This window comes from Episyrphus balteatus, chromosome 2 (assembly GCF_945859705.1).
Source record: "Episyrphus balteatus chromosome 2, idEpiBalt1.1, whole genome shotgun sequence".
NCBI lineage: Eukaryota > Metazoa > Arthropoda > Insecta > Diptera > Syrphidae > Episyrphus > Episyrphus balteatus.
Window position 1 is genome coordinate 45893227 of NC_079135.1, and position 20761 is coordinate 45913987.

The following is a 20761-nucleotide window of genomic DNA, read 5'->3' on the forward strand; positions in this document are numbered from 1 at the left end:
CAAAATTCTTCGAACAAATTAATAAATAATAAAATACAAAAAAAAAAAAAAATTATTTTCTTTATAGAAACTTTGGCCACATGTGTATCCTGAAGTTATCCTAATGGATTACCTGTTCAATTCCGATCATCGTGTTCAACAAGATGCTGCAATTTTAATTATATCTTGTCTAATAGATCTCCAAGAGGATTTCCGGTATCATGTGAAACGTGCTTTCTTGCGCTACATCCTGAAGTAAGTTCTTCTATACTTTCTCTCTTCTCAAAAACAAGACAAAACAAAAAAAATATGTATATAAAACTTCTAGTTTCCTTTACCTAAAGTTTGAGCGTGCTGTGTAGTATAGTCACCTTATATTTTATTGGAAGTAAGTGAAAGGGAGTTTGAGAGAAATATTATGCTTCCTTTGGGATACTCGAGAGGGAGCATCATCTTGAAACTCGATTATAGTGATGCACTCTACACGCAGGCGACTCTGTGTAGTGTATGCATCATTTTATGTACAAGAATATAATTATTGCAGATTGTTTTTTTTTTTTTTTTTTGCACTTGGTGTATTTTAACTTCTTGCTAGACTATTTACCTATATAACACTTCGAGTCTTTTAATTATGGTCAGGTTAACTTTAAGGAAGGGTGATTTTATAAGCGTGTGTTTTTATTAAAAATAAATTAACCATGTCACTATGTCGACTTGTCGCTATGTAACCATGTCACCTTGTCTCCATAATGCGTTGTCGCCATGTCGCCTTGTCCCCATATCGCCTTGTCGCCATGTCGTTATGTCGTCTGGTCACCATGCACAGAGACAAATATGACCCGCTAAAAACTAACAGATTGTCATATTGTTTTACCGTCCATACATTTCATAAGGAAATCTTATTAAAATCAACGATTAATAAGGTTTTTTAAAGGAGATTTCTTATTATTTTTATAGAGAAAATCTTATTAAAATTTGACTGAAAAGTTAATTTTTTTTGCAACTTAGCACTAGAACAAAAATCGCGATCAACATTTTCATGGCAGGTTGGTTCAGGTGGTAAGGTGGGCATAGGTGGATCCAGGGGGGGGGGGGGGGGGGCGGTCACGTGCCCAACTCTATTTTTTTCATAGAGAGGGGTCAAAAAATTTGCACTTTTTTCGTTGTTTTTTTTTTTTAACATTAGTGTTTTTAAAATAGCGGAACACGTCACAAAATTGCATAAACTATATATTATAGAACTGCTGGATATGTAGAACAAACTTGCATTTCAGAAGTTTGCCCAAGTTTGCACCCCGAAAATAAAGACCCCTTGAAAAAAAACTCCTCAAAAGCGACCCTTACTTATAGATTTTTATAAATATTATTTTATTGAGAAAATTTCTCCAGGGATACCTCTAAAAATATGTAAAAAAAATAGTGTTCCAAATTTCAAAAAAATCGTTGCAGTAGTTTTGAAGTTATGAGGAGCACCGGCGTTGAAAACATTAGTTGTGGGGATAACGATTTAAAGTTTTGAACTCTGGACTAAAAGACTAAAACGTTCCTAAGGGAAGTATTAAAATACTCATAACTTGGTCAATTTGGCTCCAAGAGACCTACAATTTGAACACAATATTCTTGAGGTATAAAACAATTTAACCCCTTGTAGCCCCATGTGACATTTCTGTAACAAACCGAAAAAGATTGCATAAAAGCTCTACAAACTATTTTTTTTTTTCTTTTGAAGCTTCTAATATTATAATCTTTAAGTATTGCTTTATCGAAATAGTACTTCAAATTTCTAATAAATAGCACCAATAGTTTTTAATTGACAGTTAATGTTGAAAGTTGGGCTTTTTTTGAAAATAAGCAAATTTGTGTGAAAAATACGAAAGTGCCTAAAAATTAATATTAGATAGTTTTTTGCTTGAATTTTTGCATTTTTATATAAAAATAAATTATTTAAACTTTTTTTTTACTCCCAAAATATCGAAATAACTAAGTAAATAATGACTTTATTGAATTTTTAAAAAATACGTGTTTTATTAAAGATAAAGGCCAATCGATTGACTTATTAATTTTTAAATTTACGACCTTGGGTTACAAAAGGTTAATGCAAATAAAAAAAAACAAAACTGGGTTTCTCGGCAAAAAAGTATGATTCAGTTTTTTTTTTGTTATTCTTAGGAACTTTAATATTTATTAGAATGAAGTCTTTAGTATTTGACTAAAAACTACTAGGTCATTAACTAATGGTATAATTATGTCCATAATATTGCAAAATTTTATACAAAATCAATTAAAAAACGTAAACATTATTTTTTTTCAAAATTTCATCTTTAAAACTTAATTTCTCAAAAACTATTTGGTGAAACAACTTAAGTCAAAAAATTAAATAAAGAATTGTGCATTTTCTGATTTTTTATATTTTTTTTCTTTCGGCTAATCCAGGAGTAAGAGGGTTAGCACTTAAGGGGCTTTTACTGTAACAAGAAAATGAAAATTTTTCCTTCCGAATAACTTTTTGGTCATTTGGTACCTATTTGATGTGGGAAATGTGCCTAAATATTTTTGGCCAGGTTTTAGACCACTGTGGGTCGTTAAAATGTTCTGCTTGTTAGTCAGTCGTCTGGTACTTCACTTTATTTCTAACTGTTATTGCTGTTTTTTTGCCAATCCGTCCCTTGTGCCCCCCCCCCCCCAGAAAAAAATCCTGGATCCGCCCCTGAAGGTGGGCGACTAGTGATTTGAAGTCTCCAGTTCGATTCCCAGCCTGCTCATCGTTTTTTTTTATTTTTTTTGCAGATTTTAAAACAATAAGGAAAACCCGATTGTTTTAATAAGGTTTCCTTCTTGGATGAAAACCATAGAGAAATCTTATTGTTTTTGTTCTATTTTATGTGGTCTATTTTTCTCTGTGTGTCGCCTTTTTGCCATGTCATCTTGTCGCCTTGTAACAATGTCGCCACCATGTTCAGAATGAGTATACTTTCAAATACAGTGTCAAATTACAATATTTCATTAAAAATTTGTAATGTACACGAGAAAACTTTAAAAAACAAAAAAACAATATCTAATTAAATGACGTCCAGTGTTTGATGCACCATGTACCTACCTTTATATCTATGAAATAATTTATATGATTTTTCTATACAATTTTTAGATCAGAATTTGAAAGGAAGAAACTTCAACTAGAAATCGAACCTCCTGAGTTTCCCATAATGACGATAAGAGCTCCGGTACCATGGAAGGCACTGGTACAAATAGCCCGTAATCGCCTGGATCAAGTTCTGATGATCAATCATCCTGTGTTGGAGGGCTTAAATGTCTTATGGTATCAACTGTAAGTTTTTTTGTGATTAATAATTTGAGTTGTTTAACAATTAGATAGGAGACTTAATAAAATAAACTATATTTACCTGGTTACACTTAAGTAAAAAGAAAAAAAAATATTATTACACTCAAAATTTCATGGCTATTGTTATTAGAAAACTCACATTTAAACATTTTAATGGCTTCAGAAAGAAGTTTCATTTTGAAGCTAAAATGCAAAACATTTCATTAATATTCAAACTTTGAAAACTAAAAGTCGAGGGAAATCTTTATTTGAAAACTAATTGATACTTGCTTCGATAAAGCTTCTTTTAAGCTTCCTTATTAATTTTTTACGAGATAATAACTCCAAAACTGCAACTTTCAAGTTTTAAATGATTCTTGTTGAAAAAAATAAACTTAGAAAATATTTTTTATAGAAGCTTTCACGAAATTAGCTTATTGTGATTTTCCATGGATTTTTGTAGGCAATCAAAGATTTGGGGGGTTTAAAATGAACAAATTACTAAGAAATATAATCCTGAAAGTGAGTTATTGAAAACAAGTTAAGAGCTGCAAAATACCCAAAAATGATAACTAATAAAACAAAAATGCCAACGGTCCATAACCTTTTACTCAAACAGCAATAAATTTCAATTCCAGTTACAATGACATTTTAATATTGGACATGTCAAAGCTTTACTCCCCCAAAATTCCACTAAATGCTGATGAAATATTGGAGTTTGTCCGAAACAGTTGTTTAGCTGCTCGTGATGTAAGTAATTATCCTTCCAACTGTTCTCCCATTCACAACATTCATTCAGATCCGTTTTTGTAGATTCTTCTAAATGACTGGCTCCCTCGAGCTGCTGATATGGTTGATGCAATGAAAAAAACCTGGAAACATTTCATCCCCATGCATAGTCCTTGCAAAGGACGAGCTGGAATTTTCTTCAAATGTATACATTCATTGATGTCCTTACAATTGAGAGGGCTGCTTCAGCGAAGTATTGACCATCTGTTTAAAGCTTTAAAGAGCTACATGGTACCACATAGTTTTTAATCAATTTTGTGCAAAGACTAATAGCTAATTATTACTACTTGATATCCTCTTTAACTTTAGGATGGTAATCACATCGATGAGTACGATCTATTCCACCCCAAGTTAAAACGTCGTCCATTTATGACAATTATCGTATCAGTGGTTGGCAAGCATTTTGAGCCAATGCTCGATGCAGAAACACAAAGTACTTCGACCATTTACAAGATTGACCCATCAGATCCACGATTATTTCAGCAAGATTTCAAGGAGGCTACCATGGTAAGGATAGAGTTACTGCTGGGTTGAAGGAACGCCTCCTTCGTTACAATATTTGGATGTTTTAAAAACCCTTTTTGTTTTTATTTTTTCCAGTGTTTCGATACATATTTCCCGGCAGATTTTATTCTCAAATACGAGGGGAGAATGTTCGTTTATCCTTACATGAGGGAGCTGCCGGACTTGTTTATTGGTTTCATCAGGAGTATCCTTCGAGTGGGCTATGAAATTCCATGTCTCGAGTATCTGATGTCACAAGGTAAATGGAGGAGTGAGTATGATGTAGAAATGTTTCGGACATCAATTTGTGGAAAAAGTTAAGTGAATTTCAGCAGTTTTTTATACTGAAGTGAAAAGAAAATATTTCCCGTTAATTTTCATCGTTATCAAATTACAGGAGCTCCTCTTTCAGTTAAAGTGTTTACACAAATGAATTCTTCACGAATTTTGTTACTGTTGAAATTCACCATTTTCTGACGTGACAACGTCTTATAAATCGAAGAACCATAGCAGCCACCACGAAAAAGTGACGCCATTTTTTCCCGTTACACCTTACACTTGAAATTTTTAGCAGTGTGGCAAAACTTTCAATTAAAAATAAACTATTACATAGATACAAAAATCGTCTATAGCTTATTTTAAAGTTGAATACAAATGAAGGATTTTTAAAAATTCCGTCATTTAATAAAGTAAATAGTAGAAAAACAAAATTGAAAAAAGTGGCTTTTTTTCTAAAAGCAACGTTGTAGAAAGTTGAATTTTGTTTAATCGATAGATACATTTATTTTTAGGCTGACAATTTATTATAGTATTGAAAAAATTCTTAAAAATTTTAAAACCAAGTTATAAATGATTTTTTAAAATTAAAACATGAAGTAGACCTTTAACATATTAGTGATTATAGGTAGGAGAAATTTTTTTTGACAATTTTAAAAACGTCATTCGAAAGATAATAAAAAAAAAAGTTAGGTATTTGATACAGATGTTTTTTTAAGTCTCTGCGTTTCGAAATATGAATTTTTGAAAAACACCTACTTTTTTTGGGGTATTTTTGGGTGAGTTTTTATATTTTTTTTAAATTTTTCTTAAAAAAATCTCAAACTTATAGAACATGTAGTCTATAACCATGTGCATGTATACGCCAAAAATTGGTATTTTAAATGATTTTTGACTGAATAACGAAAAAAAATAGTTTTTTTTTGTCCCAAGTTTCTTGACCGTTTTTTATTTAAATTTTTTTTTTTTCTTCAACAGATAAATAAATAAAATATACTGTAGCTACATACATAATAGACAGGACTATATCTGTGCAAAATTTCAATCAATGATGTAGTCACAATTTTGAAATAACGGTAAAATAATGTTGTATTTTTCAACACGTTCTTGCTTTTGATCTAGAGCAGAAAAAATTTAACTTTGTTGAGCATGCTGTTAATATTACCTTTCATTTGATGTATCACACATAACGGTACATTAACTACACGCTACACAATGTTAAATTAAAAAAACTTCAGAAATACCTCAAAACACCTGTGGAAATCTGTTGCCCATGACAATGACCAGCCATTAGTGTGGTGGAAGTACTGTATTCTCAGTTTGAAATTTCGACATGGTTGGCTTTAAAAAATTCTAACTTTATTTGTAGGCATCACAAAATATTGATTGAAGCGTCATATGAAAGGTGAAATAATAAGCTTTCTTATGATATAAAATTTAATATAAATTGTTAAAGAAAAAAATTAATTTAATTGCGGGAGAAGATAAAAAAAATTCATATTTTTGCTTTTTTGATGAAAACTGATTGGGTTCAAACAATTCTATTTCTTTTTGTAGACGTCGCACAGACATGGTCGATATAAATATTTTGAGCTAAAATAATAGGCTTTCAGATGGCATAACATTCATTATAGGTTGTTATATAAAAAAATGGATTTTTGGGTGATGGAAGTGTATTTTTCCTTTTTTCATAAGGATTGATTGTTTTTAATAAATTATTTTTATATTTTTTGCGCATTGTAAAAATTTAAAAATGGTTTTATTCTTTATTGGTATAAATTAATATAATGAAAAAAGGTAATTTTAATTTTTAGCTTTTTGTTGTAAATTATGATTGTTTGAAATAAATAAACCCTTCAATTGATTCATTTTAAACAAAAGCACACAACCTGTGTTCTTACGGCGTTATCACGTGAAATCCTCGTCGTATTTTAATCTTTTAGAGTTTTGTTTACCATTTTAAAAAGGTGATAAAGCAATTTTTCGTTTAAAAATAGAGTTGCCACGTAATGCTTTATGAAACTTTTTAAACCCCTTATTTCAATTCTGGTGAAATTCACCTTTTTTTTTGATAACTTTATTCCTCTGTTACAGATGAGGATGAATTTGGCTACCTTCATTGCATCCATGAAACCCACATCGATATGCTGCGGCTTTATGAAGATGTCCGTAAAATTGTCGAGGCCAATTGGACAGGGCCCACCGTCTACCTTTACCCAATATACGATTACTATTTCCCACTGTTGACAGGCAAAATGTTGACTATTGCTGAGAAGGTTTTTGCACAGAATAAAATCCCTGATTTACCGGTATGTATATTCGTGTTCCCATATACCACCACCACCATTTGTCTATAGGAAGCTCTAGAAACATAGTGGTTACCTACGTTTACGTTTGCGATATTTATTCGGTAGAAAACATAGAGAGGACTCTACATCTACATCGCGCCGCATCACACACATAGAATCTAATTACGATTTATTTGAATTTGATTAAGCCCAGCGATCCGTAGAATTAACATTAAATTGCATTAGGCATGTATTCGCGCATCATGGCACGGTTGTGTCGGTCGGTGTTGTCGTGGCGTTTATATAGCATAGCCCTATAATGTTCGCGCCGCGCGAACCTTTTAATTTGCATTTGTGACACGCTGGGGTTTTATTTAATAAGTTCAATGTAATTATGGGGTCATTGAGGCAAAACACACGGGCTACTCTTACTCTATATATGGTTTTTGTTTATGTGTGTGTGTGCATTTGTTGCGAAAAATCTAGATGGTGGTTGCCAATAACATCACCGAACTTAATTCGAGTCACAAGCGTAGAAAAAGTGTTAATAACGATGACAAATTAATATATTTTTTTTCTTCAACTTTTTTCAATCGTTACAGGCAATTGAAGATTTAATGGGCAAATTAAAAGAGCTCGTCGAGGGTACTTATTTTCTTAAGGACTTTGTATCGTTGAATATGTTTATGTTGGATAATAGACATGTTAATCAGGCCCTGGGGATGCTCGTGCAGGATGTTATTGATTTTATAACGAATTACTTTATGACGTTAAATTTAAACGAAAACAGAAGGTAAGTGCATAATTTATTCAACTTAAGGGTAAGTAAGGTGAATTGATGGCAGTTCGTGTTAGAGAATAAAATACGATTCGGTTATTGACCTATACCGCTGTGGATATGGACTCGTGCGTCTTCATGGAAATCGACCTAAAAATTTTAATTGAATCTGTGTACGTACACACTTGCCTCTCCCATCCCATTTGAAGGATATCGACACAGAGAGCACAAATATGTATTTTTTATAAGTTTTGGAAAAGTAGTTTCGTTTTTAGAGAAATTTGAATTTGGCAACTTTGAGAACATTTGGACGTCAAATAAAGCCAGAAAATGCATTTGAAATTTTCATATATGGATTTTCTCAAAACGTGAATATTTTGCCCAGATTTGTATCCTGATTTGTATCCTGTCAAATAGAGCTAGAAAACGCATTTGAAATTTCTTAAAAGTGATTTTCTCAAAACGTGAATATTTTGTCTAGATTTGTATTCTATTCGAAGGATACTTACGTAGAGAGCACAAATATGTATTTTTTATAAGTTTTGGACAAGTAGTTTTGTTTTTAGAGAGTTTTTAATTTGGCAACTTTGAGGGCATTTGGACGTCAAATAGAGCCAGAAAACGCATTTGAAATTTCTAAAAAGTGATTTTCTCAAAACGTGAATATTTTGCCCAAATTTGTACCCTATTCGAAGGATATCGACGCAGAGAGCACAAATATGTATTTCTTTTAAGTTTTGAACAAATAGTTTTGTTTTTAGAGAGTTTTGAATTTGGCAACTTTGAGGGCATTTGACTTCTAGCAATCAAGATTTATTTAACTTATAGCAGGACTATCGATTTATGCATTAAATTATGACGATGGATTTAAGTTATTAGCTCTTTCTCTCTAATGGTCACTGTGGCGTATGTGTAACATTTTTCTTCAACAATTTTTTTTTCTGTAATTATATTAAGAAAAATCTTACAGTTAACTTATTTTAATCATTTTCTAGCCTTTAAGATTATGTGGTATTCAAAAAGTTACACATAAAAAGCTGCTCCTGTCAATAGATTAAAATCGTGCTTCACGCAAAATGCTACTGTCTTTAAGTTTGGTCAGATTTTGTAATATGATAAATTTAACTCCTTTTCAAATATCGAAAATGACTTCTTAAATGTTTTTCCTGTTCATTTAACTGATGAATTTGACTAACAAAAATGATAAAGATAACTTCAATAACAACATAAAATCTGCCACACAACAAGAATGTTAAATGCTCTATTCAAAAACAACTTACCAAGGTTATGTAATTTTAATTGGAATTTTGTTCTTGAATATAAGATTAATTTCACACTTAATAAACTTCTCAAATATCTTCTGTGTCGGTCGGTAAGGTAAGGTAAAGTTATTTAAATAACCTTGCGAACACAACATAATATTCTTCTTGTTAATAATCTGCTGATGGAAAGTGTCAAAATGCAAATTGTACAATTTCAATCAGAATGCAATTCAATCTTAATTACTGAACAAAGAGATTAATCCCACATGGCATCACCATGTTGCAACGTTATAAATCCCCCAAAAGCCTCTATATAACATAGAACAAGGATATAATTATTACTTCAAGTCTATAAAATATAATAGGTACCTTTATGTCCATATAGACACAACATAACTATACACACAAAACATACACCGAATGAGCCCGATTAATGTTATTATTCACACCAAATTAGGAAATTAAATTCATACATTAAATTCTGTAATGAGTATCCAAAGGATATAATAATAATAATGAATGCATGAATATTAGTACAAAGTACATACACACACACGCATATGGGAGATGCAACGCAAATGTGATTATAAATTTTCCCTTTGAAATATTGCATATTTGCAAGGCTCTCAATATTCATTTCGATTTGCCAGAAATTCCACATTTTAGCTATGGAAATCTACAACAATAACTCAAAGGATTTATCCTCATCCCATAATCATCATCATCCCCAATTGTGGGGGGCTTCGCATATTCCTCTGCTCTATTCACTATATCCGAGGGTTATCCTGTCCTATTCGATTAAATTTACTTACCATATAGATAGACGATGAATATGAGAACGACGACGATGACTATATACGACAACGACGACGAGCCCATCATCCCTAATTGAATCTAAAACTCTCTCTCGAAAATTATTAATTTCTAGAATATGCGACGAACTAGAAGAGATGTCCATGAAGGCTGGTGAACGTCCCGAGGAAACTGCCGAAGTGGTCGCATTGCAAAACTACTTAGCCGAGTGCCGGGACGAGAGGATATTCAAAATAAAGGATGACATTAAAGTTGTGTCCAAGCGAGTGCTCTTCCTTCTGCAATATACCAATCTGAATAGTAAGTATGTTTGTGCGCCGTGCCTACTATCTACTATGTGGTTGGACACGGTCCTGCTATGCTATAATGTGTGCCCCTAGTGTGGTAAAGCAAAGTAGACCTTCAAAATGATACTGACCAGAAATTGCAATGCAGTTTAGTTGTTGTTGTGTTTAGTGAGTGTGTTTTGGAGTTATTAAGGAACCGCTGAACATGATATTGTCTGGAGGGCATTTTCAGTATAGTTCTTGGAAGGTGAATTTTACCAAAATATTACTTTTTTTATAATAGTAAGTAGAAAAGTTTAGTAAGTTCATTATTTCATTTACGTAACATAACGTAAAATAATGTAAAGGAATGCAACAGTGAGTAATATGACTTAACGTTATCTTGCACAACACAATCTGTTTAGTCTGTCGTATTTTTAAAGAACTAAATTATGAACTACATAACGTAACGTAATAGCGTTACGTAAAATACAGAAGTCAGATTTTTTTTAAATCAATTTTTAAAGTAAGCTTTTGAAAAGAAAGAGTTTACAAATTTAACGTAAAATGATTTCATTTTTACATACGCATTTGTACGTTAAGTATTTAATTAGTCCTTCCATGATTTGTTACGTTTATGTATGTAAAACGTTTTAAAGTCTTTTTTTTTTAATATTTGAATTTTTGATATTTTGATCACGAAACGAACAATCAGGGATGTGTTTCAGAGCTTATTACATCAACCTCAGAAATCATTAGTTGAGTCCGATTGAACGTCGGGAAATATTTGTAACTGTCTAAAAAGTGCAAATGTAATAAAAATGATTCGAAAAGTCCAACTGGACTCTGAAATTGATATTTTAAATCCTTGATGTAAACAATTCAGTAAGCTCTAAGCTCTGAAATAGGCCCCAGTTAATTATGTCATCTACTTCACGTAATGTACTAATATGTAATGGAATGCAACTCTAATTAGTATAACGTTACGTTAAGTTACACTGCAAAATTTATTTTATTATTGGTTTCTTCCCCTCTCTCTCTTTTTCTGTATATTATTTTTTTGTTCAACAACCCTACGTTACGTTATGTTATATTGAGTTACGGCATGTGATCTTATTTTTTCTAAACGCAACATGTTTTTCTTTGTGCTTTTTTACTTAACTTTACTAGATACGTTATGATACGTTACGTCATGAAACATATTGTAGAAAAGGTAAGAATTAAAGGCACGTTATGAAAATAATGTAAAGTACCTATAATTTTATACTTTTTAACAAAATAGGTACCTTATCTGTCTATAGACATACTCACTGCGTAATGTTTAAATGTAGTTCCGTCATGTTTTAACGTTTTTACGTTTATTTAAGATAAATTTTCTATTTTTACCGACTTCCAAAAAGGAAGTCTGTATTTTTTTTTTTTTTTTTTTTTTATGTTTGTTACCGCATAACTTTGGACTGAGTGAACCAATTTTGATAATTCTTTATGTATTAGAAAGCTGGTGGCTGCAGTGTGGTCCCATTTTGCTCACTTTTAGCCACAAGAACTATTTTAAAAACCATAAAACCCGGTTTTGATCCATGGAAGTCGGTTTTGTTTTTTTGCTAAAAATGATTATTAGGTAGCTCATGTTACGTTTACTTTACATACAACTACGTGCATTCTTGATATTATTAAAAAAAAATTGCTAGGTTCATATTTCGCAAATGTAAGCCATAATTTGAACTCAACTGTTAAACAAATCGTGAATATAACGTAACGTAACATAACGTAACAGGCAATAATGTTGTATACATTTTTCATCACAACAAGAATTATACTGCAAGCGTAAGCATAAAATCTTTAACTAAGGCAACTTTCAGAAATAAAGCACCCATTTAAACGTAACGTTAAAGTTAATTTTCTTTACGACAAAAATACTTTTGTTAAAATTCACAATCCATTCCATTTTCTATATTAAAAACAAACAGTCCAGATTTATAGGAGTTTAATTTTCCCAAAAAAAAAAACTAACTATTTCCATCGTTTTGTTGTCTGGTGGTCTTCTTAGGTGATGATATCCGGTTGAACACTAGGACGTTCCTTTTGCCATCTGAATTGGAATTAGTGTTGGATTTAAGTGCGGCCCGACTAAATGTCGTCCGGGATAATCTAGAGGTAGCATTGCGGTAGGTATAGTCTTGAGTAAAAAAAAAAAAAAAAAACATTTTTTCCTACAATTCAAAACACACACAAACACAATTTGTGGTTGATTATTTTTTCTTTTATAATTTTTGTTTGCAGTGAAAAACGATCCTTATTCGAGAAATATATTGCTTCGCAAAAAACTCGAATGGACGGCTTTCGAATGAAGGAAACACACGATATTCTTTCGTTGGAAGAATTGCAAGAGAAAGTAGACACCGTAAATGAATTGTATGACACACTGGAAGTAGGTTTTTTTTACTTTTTCTTGTATTTGTTACCTTGGCTCAGAAGTGGGATTATAAGGATTTAAAAAAAAAGAAGAAAATATGATTTATATTCGTTGTCTTTCCTGATTTAGAAATGCAGTAAGGAGGCCAAGGCAATTAATGTCGAGGAAGGCCTCCTTCAGATAGATGTTTCAGTGTTTCCAAAATTGGCTGATATCATTGAAAAAATGGAACCCATTGAGAAATTGTGGAAAACTGCCTTTGAATTTGAGAAGAGTCACGAAATTTGGTAAGAATACGAGTTCACATAACAAAAATCTTTTTTTTTACTTTGCTCTTCAAGGATGTACGGTCCTTTTGAAAACCTTAATGCAGATGTCATCCGTGATGAAGTTGAAAATATGCACAAGGTATCCCATTGTTGACCGTATCCTTCTCAAATTCATCATCAAACAACTTTTTTTTCCTTCCACAGATAATCCATAAACTAACTCGACAACTATCCAGCAATGCGGTAGCTAAAAGAGCCGCCGAACAAATTCGCGTCAAACTGGACAAATTCAAAGTTTACATACCCGCTCTAGATGCAATATGTCGTCAAGGACTCGAGCAACGCCATTGGGATCTAATTTCTGAAAAACTAGGCAAACCCTGCAATCCATCGTTGTATCCATCGCTGAAGGATATGATAGATGTCAACATCATGAGTATCCTTCCTGCATTGGAGGAAGTTGCAAATTCAGCTGGCAAGGAATTCGAGTTGAACAGCCATTTGGTGGCCATGCAACGCGAATGGGAGGATGTCAGATTCGAAGTGATACAGTACCGCGACTCTGACACTCATATCCTTGCAGCACTCGATGACATACAAACTATCCTGGATGATCAAGTGATGAAATCGCAGGCGATGCGACGTTCGCCATTTATTGTTGCACTTGGCACCAAAGCAGATGATTGGGAGGCAAAGCTTGTGGCAATGTTGGATATAATGGATGCATGGACTCAAGTTCAGGCCACTTGGATGTACTTGGAGCCAATTTTTAGTTCTGAAGATATAATGCGACAAATGCCAGTCGAGGGAAGGAACTTCAAATCGGTAAGTGATGTGAGAAGAAGAAAAAAAAAGAAGGATACCCATCAAACAGGATGTGAGATTTTTGCTTCTTCAAGGACGCATAATATTTGTCTTCTCTTTTCTGTCATTTTTCTGTGTGTATAGGTTGATAAAATCTGGCGCAAGGTCATGAAGCACACTTACCAACATCCGGGAGTCATTGAGGCAACTGATTATCCAAATCTATTGCAAGTTTTCAGAAAAGCACTCGAGGACCTTGAGTGTGTGCAAAAGGGATTAAATACATACTTGGAGCAAAAACGTTTGTTCTTTGCAAGATTCTTCTTCCTTTCGAACGATGAACTGTTGGAAATTTTATCAGAGACCAAGGATCCGTTGAGGGTGCAACCGCATTTGAAAAAGTGTTTTGAAGGGGTAAGTATTGTGTGTGTGTTTGGTTTATGATGGGGGAATACTGTACTGACACACAAGGATCTGAATTAGTTGGATAAAGGAATATTGTTAGTCTACTCTGGAGAAAGAAAATTGAGTTTTGTAATGAAAATATAAAGCTTTTTAGGTTTATGGGTTTTTTCTTTGAAGATGTGTGTGGGAAATGAGTCTGGTTGTTTAAGAAAACATATAGAGTTCAAGGTCGATGGAAAAGTGGATTGTTTCAGTTTTTCATTTAAACTTTGTCGGGATATAAAATTAAGTTCAGAAAACTTATGGTTTTTCAGATTGACTGTCTTACTTTTGACGATAATTTAGAAATCACTGCAATGATTTCAGCTGAAGGAGAAGTTGTAAAACTGATTCGGAAAATTAACCCACAATTGGCCAATGTAAGACAATTTTATTACATTTTTTCAGATTTTTGTAAAATTTCATATCCTTTCTTAGGGTCTTGTTGAAATATGGCTTAAAGAAGTTGAAACGGTTATGCTTGATAGTGTACATGAACAAATGAAGTCAGCATGGGATGATTATTATCAAGTTGAAAGAAAGTCTTGGGTCACTGCGTGGCCAGGTCAAGTTGTTCAGGGAATTTCATGTTTAGCATGGACTTATGAGGTAATTCTAAAATTATGTTATGTGGAAATGGCTTTAATGGAAATGGAACTTCTAGGTGGAAGAAGCAATCGAAGCAGCAGATATTCCTGGATATTTGACAAAGAGCAATGTTCAAATAGGAGAGCTGGTGCAATTAGTACGAACAGATTTAACAACGGGAGCTCGGATAACCATTGAAGCTTTAATAGTGCTGGATGTTCATGGTAAAAGAAACTAATTACTTAGAATAAATACCTAAAAGTTATCTTTAAATTCTTTTCATGGTGTAAAATTTTTTCTACACCGTTTATATTTTATGTAATTTTAAGTTCACAAAAAAATGTTTGTTTATTTTTAGCTCGCGATGTCGTCAAGTATATGATTGATCAAAAAGTTACCACTGTCAATGAGTTTGACTGGATTTCACAATTGCGATACTACTGGAAAGTAGACAGTAAGTGGTTATAGCTTGAAAATTATTTTGCCTACGCAATACAAATATTTCTATCGGAAAGATTAGTTTTGATTTTAAAGATTTTAGGCAATTTAAGATAACTGTTGAAATATGATTTTGTTGCTAGAATCCTTTTAACTTCAAAAGAAGTTAGTGGAAATAATGTAAGAAATATAAATGGAAAAAAATACAAAAAAATTTACAAATTATTTGCATTAAATGTTGATTGCAAAACTTTGAGATAGAAAATAACTAGTACCTATAGTTTTTTAAATAATTTCAAAAGGAGCTATGTGTGAAAATTTAAAAATTTCAAAGTTTTCGATTTCTTCTAATGTATGCCACAAATTAGAAGAAGACATTTTTTTCTATGTCTATGAAGTGGTTACGAAGTTTCCAGATCTATTGCAGGAATTGAAGTTTATTCATAATTTTCAATAAAACGCGTCGATATTTTTACTTGCTCTATAGGGCAAGTATTAGTTTCGTGTCGAAAAAAAAAATTGAGGTTTTAATCAAAGAATTCCGAAAAAGTGGGTCTAGCAATTCCGTCCGTGCGTCTGTGCGTCCATCTGTACACATTTCCACAGCCTAAACGCGTGGGCGGATTTTCTTCAAATTTGGTACAGATGATTTTTATAGAATTCTGAAAGTTGGTTTTTTTTTTATATCTCACTTAGAAAGTGCACCTCCCATACAAATTTTTCAAGTTATACCAAATAACTCGAAAACGGCTCGAACGATTTTGATAAAAAAATTTGTGTATAATTTAACAAACAAGACCCAACTTTTGATTTAAAAAAAATAGTTCTTGGAAGATTACTAACGGTACCTGCCATAGAACCGTTTTTTTTTGTTTCAAAATATCTCTTACAAGACTAACCCGATTTCAACGAAAATTTTTATACAAAAGCGTTTAATTAACCGTAATATTAAAATGTTAGAAAATTTTCAAAAAACATATTTTTGGATTTTTTTTTAAATATTTCAAAATTTTTTTTTGAAAAATCAATTTTTTGAAAACAGGGGTCGAATTACGGCATACGTTCGTTAACGAGTGGTTGCTATGTGTCCCTATCGTTTTCTAATAATTAAGTAGAGACAGAAATAGTCAAAACGTTAACGTATGATCGTAATCGTGTGCCGTAGTTCGACCCCAGGTTTTTAAAATGTTTCGAAATTTTGTTTTTAAGAGTAAATTAATTATTTCTTCAAAATGGCATACCAAGTTTTTTTTTTAATGTTAGAAAATTTGTATGTATAAAAAATTAATTTAAAAAAAAAACCGCTCTAACGATTTTCAATTTTTTTTTCTCAAAATTCTTTTTCATACAAGAAATCAGATGTCATACTTCATTTTTTGATCAAAACCTTTAAAAACGGTGTTTTATTAATTAAAAAAACAGATTTTATGTACTTTTTTACATTATGTGAAATGGTTTAATTAAATCTAATTATAATTTTGCCTCATTTTTTTATAAAAATTATTAAGATAAGATCTACTTTTACCATAACAGCAAGTACGTGCGACCCCAGTCGTGCATTTTATTTGTTTTGTAAAAATTAATTTTAAGAAGCTGCGGTTTTATTTTTTGTATGATTAATTAAAGTAAAAAAAAAAACTGATGAGTTTTTAAGATTTAAGGATATTCATAATATTTGCAATTGATTGTTTGGAAACCAAATCAAGTATAGGTAATATAGTGGAGTAACTAAAGCTCAAAAATTGGCAATATTAGGGAACCCGGCCGAACAGCTTAGATTTTGATGATCTTTTTTTCAAACGTCGGTAATTAAAAATACTTTAAAGTCTATAGATTAAAAATTGCCGGTATTGCCGTTTTGATTTTTTAAATTTAATTGAAGATTTTTGTGAACAAAAACAAATTTTTTTCAAAAATTTTTCTTAAACTTCATAAATTAATTGATGCCAAAAGATTGTCTAGGAAATTCAAGGAAAAAAAATATATGGGAGTGAGGGACAATCTTCCATAGTTCAAGCGATAGATGCAATTTTCTTATTAATTGACTTCAAACACAAAAAAAATATTTGAACACAACGGCAACACCTACAATATTCAAATATACATTTTTTTAAAGCTAGAAGCTTAGTCATGTATGTAAAATTAAAATAAAGTTAATTGAATGAACGGCTTTTGAAAGAATGGTAATTGAACTCAGATTTTTGAAAAAAAAAAATTATTGAAAAAATTTTAACATGTCGTTTTTTAAACTTGGTCGTAATATAAAATGCATTTGTTTTCAAATTTGTTTGGCCGCATTTATTATGACTTCAAATTTTAAAAGGAAATGTCAATATGTATTACGGTTTATGAAAAAAATTAAAAAGTATTTCATTTTAGAAGAACTTTTTTTAATAAAAGTTTTGAAAAAAAATTTAACTTATTTTTTTTTTAAAGTTCAACATCTAAACATAAAATTATTTTTTATTCATTTAATAACCCTTAGTGTTGAAAGTTAAATAGCAAAAATTTAAAGTTCCTATTTACCACAGTCTTTGAGAAAATTAATTATTTCAATGCAAAAATTCAGTTTTAATAAAAAAAAACCATTGAAATTGAAGTAATTTTTCATTTTTTTTTTCAAAAGTGTGATATATTTTACCTTTTTTGCTTCGAAATTCAACTTTTCAATATTTATGGCCAAAAATTTTTTTAAATAAATTCATATTTTATTAGAAATAGTTTGGAAAAAAGTCATTTTAAATTTTTCTAATATAATTTTTTTTTTTTAATTCTGAGTTTGAGGACCATTTTTTCAAAAAGTCTTGATCAAATTTAGTGGATTTAAATTTAAGAGATAAGAATGAGCTTCTGGCTTTTTAAAAATGTATTTTAAAATATTGTAGGTGTTGCCGTTGTTTTCAAAATATTTTTTTTGTGTTTGAGGTCAGAATGTTAGAAAATTGCATTTATGGCTTAAACGATGGAAGATTGTCCCTTACTGCCTTTTATATATTTTCCTTAAATTACCTAGAGAATCTTTTGCTATCATTTGTTTTATGAAATTTAAGCAAAAAAAAATGGTTTTGTTAAAAAAATTTTAATTTTAATTTTAAAAAACAATACGGCAAGACCGGCAATTTTTAATCTATAGACTTTAAAGTATTTTTAATTACCTACGTTTGAAAAAAAAAATCGTCAAAATCAGAGCTGTTCGGCCGGGTTCCCTAATAATTTGCTTTAGTTACTCTACTAATAGTATAGTTAATAAAATTGAATTTCCCTAAAAGTTCTTTTTTTTCTAGGAAGTAGTTATTGAAGATAAAAAAGGGTATTCGTATTAGGTCTTAAGTTTCGTCTAAATACTAGTGCTTATACGCAAAATAATATTTTACCTCTGTATTTTTCTATTAGCCATATAAAATCTGGAATTATATTTATAGGACTACTATACGGCTTTCAGGACAATGTGAAGTTGGCACCCCCAAATGCTTGTTTTTTTTTTTTTTTTTGTAAACCTGCTTTGTTCGTTTGCCCAAGGTTTAGTCAATAATAGCCCAACATTTTTGTTCGTGTAAAGCTAAAAATTTTTTCTAATGATAAAAAAAAGTCATTCTAGAAACCGAAAAAATTATATTTTTTTCCTGTGAAAAAATTGTTATTTTTATGGAACCACACTGCAAAATCAACTAGTTTTACACTGAACAAAAAAATATGATATTTTTTGTTTTTTGAGGTAGAAAGGAAAGAAAAGCACCAAACAGGTTTGCAAACAAAAAATGGTTGAATGAAAAAGTTGTAAATAATAAAAAGATCTACAACTTGAACTCAAATTATTTTTTCAAAACTATGTACGTAGAAAAATTACACTTTTTTTCAGAAAATATTGGTAAAAATTGAAAAAAAAAATCAAGATCGGGTTTTCCGTAATAAATGACTATGATAGAGATATTGGTAAGCTTGATTTTGGTTTCTACCAAACTATACATATTTTCGGAAACCTTTTTTATTGCAAAATATTTTTTTTTTTTTTTTCCAAATTAAAAATAAAGCAAAATAAGTTAATAGTTTAAATCAAGTTATGTTAAAATCCTACTATTTTCGTAAAAAATATAAATATAATCCAAAAAATCTTATTTTTGCATTTTTGTCACTATTTTTGAAGTTGTAGTTAAAAAATCGTTTGAGTAAAAGCTGAAAATTATTTTATTTTCTATATAATATCATATACCATTTTTCGATAGGATGTAGGTACTTTTGACAAAAAGCGTTAAGAAAACACGATTTTTGAAAGCCACCCCCTTTCCCCAATTTGTTTGTTTGAAATTTATCTTTCCCACTTCTCCTAAATATTCCTACACAAATATCGTCGGCGTAAAGAAAAATTATTCTAAATCCACTTTTTACCGAAAATGAGTTAATGATGCAGTTTTACTAATTTGAGGGTGCTCTTAACGAATTTGAAAACCGTTTTTTGTCAAAAAATTTCACTCCGCAGATAATATAATTTAATGGGAAATACAACAATAAAAACAGGGAAGTAGCCTTTTGAAAATGAACCCGAGTATTCTTGATTGTTCTAAGTCCCATCATATTTTGTTCTAAGTCCACTTTTTATTTAAGGAAAAAACGTTCTTGTATAGGAATTGTTCTATGTCCAATTTTGGGTTTTTAGTGTTAAAAAATATTTAAAAATAGTATGCACCTACTAATGAGCCAAACTTGTATATTTTATTCAAGAGAAAAGAACAAACTTTATAAAAAACACAACTTGAATGGCAAACGAGTAGAAAATTGTAGCTTTATACCAATTTGAAACTTAAAAATCGTCCTCTGTAAAATTTGCATTTTGTGAATTAGAACAATTTTGCTTTACGGCAACGATATGCTGACAATATTTTTTTTTTTTTTTTTAAATTATCGGAAGGTGTATATTATTATTGATTTTACTGATTGCTATTTATAAAACAATTTTGGAAAATTATTCATTTTTCTTAGACTCTTAAAAACTACTTTGGTCCAAATAGTTCTGGTCAAGACTGGTCTATTTTGACTTCAATGTTTTTATAATCTGCAATCAACGATTTTTTAATTAAAATTAAAATTCACAGATAAAATTGAATATGTTGCTGTGAGTATGGTTGTCACTGAAGTAAAATATGGAATGGAATATCTTGGTAATATATCGCGTTTGGTTGTAACACCACTTACCGACCGATGTTACAGGTAAAAATTTATTTTTGTGATTTACTTACCAAAAAAATAACTTCAAACAAAATTCCTTTTCAAGAACATTAATGGGAGCACTAAAATTGTGCTTAGGTGGTGCACCTGAGGGACCAGCTGGTACTGGTAAAACAGAAACATGCAAGGATTTAGCTAAATCAGTTGCAAAAAAATGTGTTGTATTCAATTGTTCCGATGGATTGGACTATAAAGCTCTGGGGAAGTTCTTCAAGGTAAGTTTTTCGATATAGATTTTTTGTTAATTTTTTTCACAATTTCGGAAAAAAAATTCTAAGATGCAAAGTCAATTTCTTTGTTATGCT

At 30.9% G+C, this 20761-nt stretch overlaps 1 protein-coding gene across 2 annotated transcripts in view; it reads left to right on the forward strand.

Moving 5' to 3' along the window:
• Window positions 1–20761, forward strand: part of LOC129908407 (dynein axonemal heavy chain 3) — a 181181-nt gene that overhangs the window by 21014 nt on the left and 139406 nt on the right. Inside the window, exons 10-30 of one of the 2 annotated variants that reach the window (XM_055984866.1) lie at window positions 68–234; window positions 3125–3304; window positions 3937–4048; window positions 4112–4318; window positions 4397–4594; window positions 4688–4862; window positions 6962–7176; window positions 7758–7948; window positions 10124–10308; window positions 12325–12442; window positions 12558–12705; window positions 12820–12977; window positions 13032–13098; window positions 13164–13784; window positions 13908–14177; window positions 14483–14587; window positions 14646–14816; window positions 14872–15019; window positions 15154–15249; window positions 20324–20438; window positions 20503–20671. In XM_055984866.1, coding sequence (XP_055840841.1) covers window positions 68–234; window positions 3125–3304; window positions 3937–4048; window positions 4112–4318; window positions 4397–4594; window positions 4688–4862; window positions 6962–7176; window positions 7758–7948; window positions 10124–10308; window positions 12325–12442; window positions 12558–12705; window positions 12820–12977; window positions 13032–13098; window positions 13164–13784; window positions 13908–14177; window positions 14483–14587; window positions 14646–14816; window positions 14872–15019; window positions 15154–15249; window positions 20324–20438; window positions 20503–20671 — 3816 coding nt within the window. The remainder of the gene's footprint in view (window positions 1–67; window positions 235–3124; window positions 3305–3936; window positions 4049–4111; window positions 4319–4396; window positions 4595–4687; window positions 4863–6961; window positions 7177–7757; window positions 7949–10123; window positions 10309–12324; window positions 12443–12557; window positions 12706–12819; window positions 12978–13031; window positions 13099–13163; window positions 13785–13907; window positions 14178–14482; window positions 14588–14645; window positions 14817–14871; window positions 15020–15153; window positions 15250–20323; window positions 20439–20502; window positions 20672–20761) is intronic. The other variant, XM_055984867.1, reaches the window with a different exon arrangement.